This window comes from Zingiber officinale, chromosome 6B (genome assembly GCF_018446385.1).
Source record: "Zingiber officinale cultivar Zhangliang chromosome 6B, Zo_v1.1, whole genome shotgun sequence".
NCBI lineage: Eukaryota > Viridiplantae > Streptophyta > Magnoliopsida > Zingiberales > Zingiberaceae > Zingiber > Zingiber officinale.
In genome coordinates this window covers 88,851,524-88,855,694 of record NC_055996.1, presented here as the reverse complement: position 1 = coordinate 88,855,694, position 4,171 = coordinate 88,851,524, and the positions used below count along the sequence as shown (strand labels likewise).

At 43.9% G+C, this 4,171-nt stretch overlaps 1 protein-coding gene across 1 annotated transcript; it reads left to right on the top strand.

The window, feature by feature from the left end:
• Window positions 1-2,382: 2,382 nt before the first annotated feature.
• Window positions 2,383-3,655, top strand: LOC121991220 (NAC domain-containing protein 83-like). Its single transcript, XM_042545234.1, has 3 exons — window positions 2,383-2,569; window positions 2,638-2,867; window positions 3,488-3,655. The coding sequence occupies exons 1-3, from the start codon at window positions 2,383-2,385 to the stop codon at window positions 3,653-3,655; spliced, it is 585 nt and encodes a 194-aa protein (XP_042401168.1).
• The last annotated feature ends 516 nt before the right edge of the window (window positions 3,656-4,171 follow it).

The window sequence follows — 4,171 nt, the reverse complement described above, 5'->3', positions numbered from 1 at the left end:
GCCGGTTGCTTGGAGAGGAAGAAGAAGAAGAAGAGGAGAAACACTTGGTGGCCGGTTGCTTGAAGGAGAAGAAGAAGAAGGAAATTTCCTATTTTGACATCCCTTGATGGCTCAAGAGTCTTGGAGAAGAAGAAGTGGTCCCGGTGGAATTCATCTTGGTAGATCGTCGCCCACACAACGTCCAAGAGGAGGTGAGGAATACAACAGAAGATCAAGAGGTCTTTAGCTACAAAGAAAGATATAATTAGTTATCTTATTTCGCGTCATACTAGTTTTCTTTGTATGGATCTTGAAATACCAAACACAAGAGGCTATCGGTTTTAGGCAATTGATTTTATGCTTCGATTTTGTGTTTCTTTTGTTTTTCGATCTTGTGATTCGATTGTTCTTAGTGGTTAAACCTAGGGTTACTATAAGGAGATTAAATATTGAATTTCGTTGAAAGGCTTTGTCTAGGAAGTGGTGGATGATCCCATACCCAAGAAGGCCTAGTGCCTCGCTATGTTTAACCTGGAAGCCGATCTTTGAAATATATATCTAATCAACTTTGTAATATGGGTTGATTTGAATTAATAATGTTAAGTATCATTTGTGATCCAAGTCTAAACCTCTAAGAACATATAAGTTGAACTTGAAATCAATAATGTTAAGTTCTATTTGTGATTCCAAGTTTAATTTCTAAAGAACACAATAGGTTGTTAGAAAAGGTTCGGGACTTGTACAAAATTTTTGTACAGGGGAACCAGTACGATATTCCAAGTAGCAACCAACATTTTGATCGCGGGAGGCTAGGGGATGGTCGATGGCGGACTACTGATGATGGCGTTGTTGCTCGGGTGACCTTCTTGCACCCTCTCGTCGTCCGACGGATTGATACCTGCGTCGTCGGTCGGGAGAGGGTGATCGACGACAATATCCCCTTGGGGTCGGTCTGGTGATTGACGTCAGACCACGGTAGTCGCGTGTATTGTGTGACGTCAACTGATGGAAAGAGCAAAATATTGGTGTTCATGCCTTGCCTTTCGATGCCTTTGGCCGGTCGGAAGCCACATGTTGCACGGCATGCGCCCTCGTTTCCTAGTGAAGCCAACCCTTTCCGCGGCTGGTGGCCGCTCGGTGGTCGCTGTTCGGTTGGCACAGAGGGTTCGGCTAGTGCCTCCTTCCTTCTTGTTGCCTGGGTCTCCTCCACATTTATATACTCATTAGCCTTCCTGAGCATATGGTCGTAGTCGCGGGGCGACTTCCTGATGAGCGATCAGAAGAAATCCCCTTCGACGAGCCTCTGTGTGAAGGAATTCATCATGGTCTCGGACGAGACCAAGGGTATGCCCATTGCTACATGGTTGAAGCGTTGTATGTACGCTCGGAGGGTTTCTCTCGGCCCTTGCTTCAAAGAAAACAAGTTGACGCTCGTCTTCTGATAGCTCCTGCTACTTGCAAAATGATGTAGGAAGGCCGTTCGGAAATCCTTGAAACTTTGTATCGATCCGTTCGGCAATCTCCTGAACCATCGTTGTGCCTAGCCGGAGAGCGTGGTAAGGAAGACCCGGCACTTTAGCCCATCTGTGTATTGGTGAAGCGTGGCCGCATTGTTGAACTTACCTAAATAGTCGTCTGGATCGGTCGACCCGTTGTACTCTCCAATAGCCAGTGGAGCATAGTGTCTCAACAGAGGGTCCTGCAGAATCGCTTTGGAGAACTAGCGATTGATCCATTCGGGGGGCACGTCGCCTCGAGGTGCCTTGCCCTTTCGGATGTCCCAAACGGGCACTTCGTCTGAAGAGGATCTCCGCTTTTGATTCACCTGCACGATTTCCGAGGACGTCTGGAACAAAGCCGGGTGGAACGGTATCACGGCGGGTGGTGCCTCTTCATGGGTGCCGGTCGACCCTCTGTTTTATCCCCAAATTGAGAGATGTTCCGGCCGATCCTCTTGCGTCGCTCGATCCCCCGATGTCGATGTCGCTTGCTGCGCCAGTCGATCAACTAGCGCCTTTTGCTACTGCTACTTGACTATCTTTTGTACTCGAGCATGTACAAGCAAGTCGAGCTCCTCCTGGGTGAGCATCACGGTGTGAAGTATTTTTCAGGCAGTTCAAATCTTCTGTCCCGAAACTCTTTTGTCCCTCTGTCCCACGCAGAAAACTATAAGATGGAACAGTATTTTTCGTGAAAAACACGTGACGCTGAAGACCAAAAAGTTTCTGCAAGAAAAACCTCTTCGTCAAAATGCCGCGGCGCAGCAGCCGTCTCGACTTCTACCTTTATTTTGCTATAAAGAACAGTTCCTTTCCCACTCATGCAGGCCAACACAGCTCTATTCTCCTCCATTAATGGCAAAGTAGAGGAGATTCTGTGAAGTTTGAAACAGAGGAGGAGGAGATGGAGATTGAAAGGTCAAGCTTCATCAAAAATGGAGTAGTGAGACTTCCACCTGGATTCAGGTTCCACCCAACTGATGAAGAACTGGTGGCGCAGTACCTTAAAAGGAAGGCCTTTTCCTGCCCATTGCCTGCCGCAGTTATTCCTGAGATCAACCTCTCCAAGTTCGATCCTTGGGATTTGCCAGGTACCTTGTTAAGGACAATTAGTTTAATCTAGTACAATAAATTTGGCATCGCTTGTACATTTAATAAGGTGAGAACGAAGGAGACAGGTACTTTTTCAATTTGGTAGAGAGATCCACGTACCACCGTAGCAACCGAGCGGCTGGCTCCGGCTACTGGAAGGCTACCGGAAAGCCAAGGCCGGTGGTGGCGCCGACGAGAAAAGAGCTAGTGGGGATGAAGAGGGTGCTCGTCTTCCACCGGTGGAAGTCAACGCGAGGTTCGCGAAGAGGGCTGCGTCGCTGCGATTTTGACGAAGAGGTTTTTCTAGCAGAAATTTTTTTGTCTTCGGCGTCACGTGTTTCTCACGAAAAACACTGTTCCATCTTATCGTTTTCTGCGTGAGACATAGGGACAGAAGAATTTCGGGATAGAAGATTTGAACTACCCAGCTATATAGTCCAGCCCTGTCTAAGTACAACATCAAGCAAAAGAAAACTAATCGATTGATTCTCGTACACAAGTAAATATAACGGTTTAGAAAAAAAAAAGGTTATGTTACTTCTTCTGTAGCTTACGATGGCAAGCAACCAACAAGTAAATATAACTGTTTAGAAAAAAAAAAGGTTAGTGTTACTTCTTCTGTAGCTTACGATGGCAAGCAACCAACAGTGAAGAGTTGTAGGTTTTGATAATGTTCAGTGGCGATGGATCACTGGGTCTTGCTGCTATGCAGCTATGCTCATCCAGAAAATAAAGGAAGAGAATTAAAGTCGACTATTGTGGATTGAGAGAAAAAAAAAAGAAACTAAATGGAAGAAGAGAAGAATATTATTGTTGTTGCTCTTGTTAAACAAAATGACAAGTGAAGCATGTTGCTTAAGGCTTGAAGGAAACTTGGAAGAAATTTACTGTTGAGTTGTTGGTCGCCCTGCCGGAAGATGGCTGCTGCTATGGTTGAAAGAGGACAGCAAGTTGCAGCTTTTGTTGTTGAGAAAGGGCAACAAGGACTGTTATTCGAGATGAAGGATGACAGAGCAGCTAGGGTTGTTATGGTTGAGAAGAGGAGAGTTGGAGAGGGAAAGGGTGGCTGGAAGAAGAAAAAGTAACAGCAAGGTTGCTGCTGTCGTCGAAGAAGAACAGAGCAGAGGCTACACTTGGGAAAACCATAGAAAAGAAAAGATAAGGAAGAAAAGAAGGGAAAGAAGAGAAGAAGTCAACATTGTGAGGCGGTGAGGATGGTTGTGGTTGCTAGGTACGTAGAGAGAAAAGGCGAAAAAAATCATAAAAATTTAACTTAAGTTATTTTTAATCAATCATGTATTCTGATTATAATTTAAGAGAGCTGCTTTCCCCCCGGTCTACGCACACCCCCTCCACCTCCCCTCTCTCTCCCTGCCAAAAGACACATGTAGCCTCCCCTTTGTTTTTTTGGTTTTTTTTTATTTCATTTAATTCTCATTTAGTTTTAATTTTTTAATTAATTTTATTTAAAAATAACTCTCATACAATTATATTTTTAATTTTATTTAATTTTATTTTTTAATTAATTTAATTTATTATTTTTTATCAATACTTTATTTTTCAATTTTATATAAATTTTATTTAGTTTTTATTTTTTAATT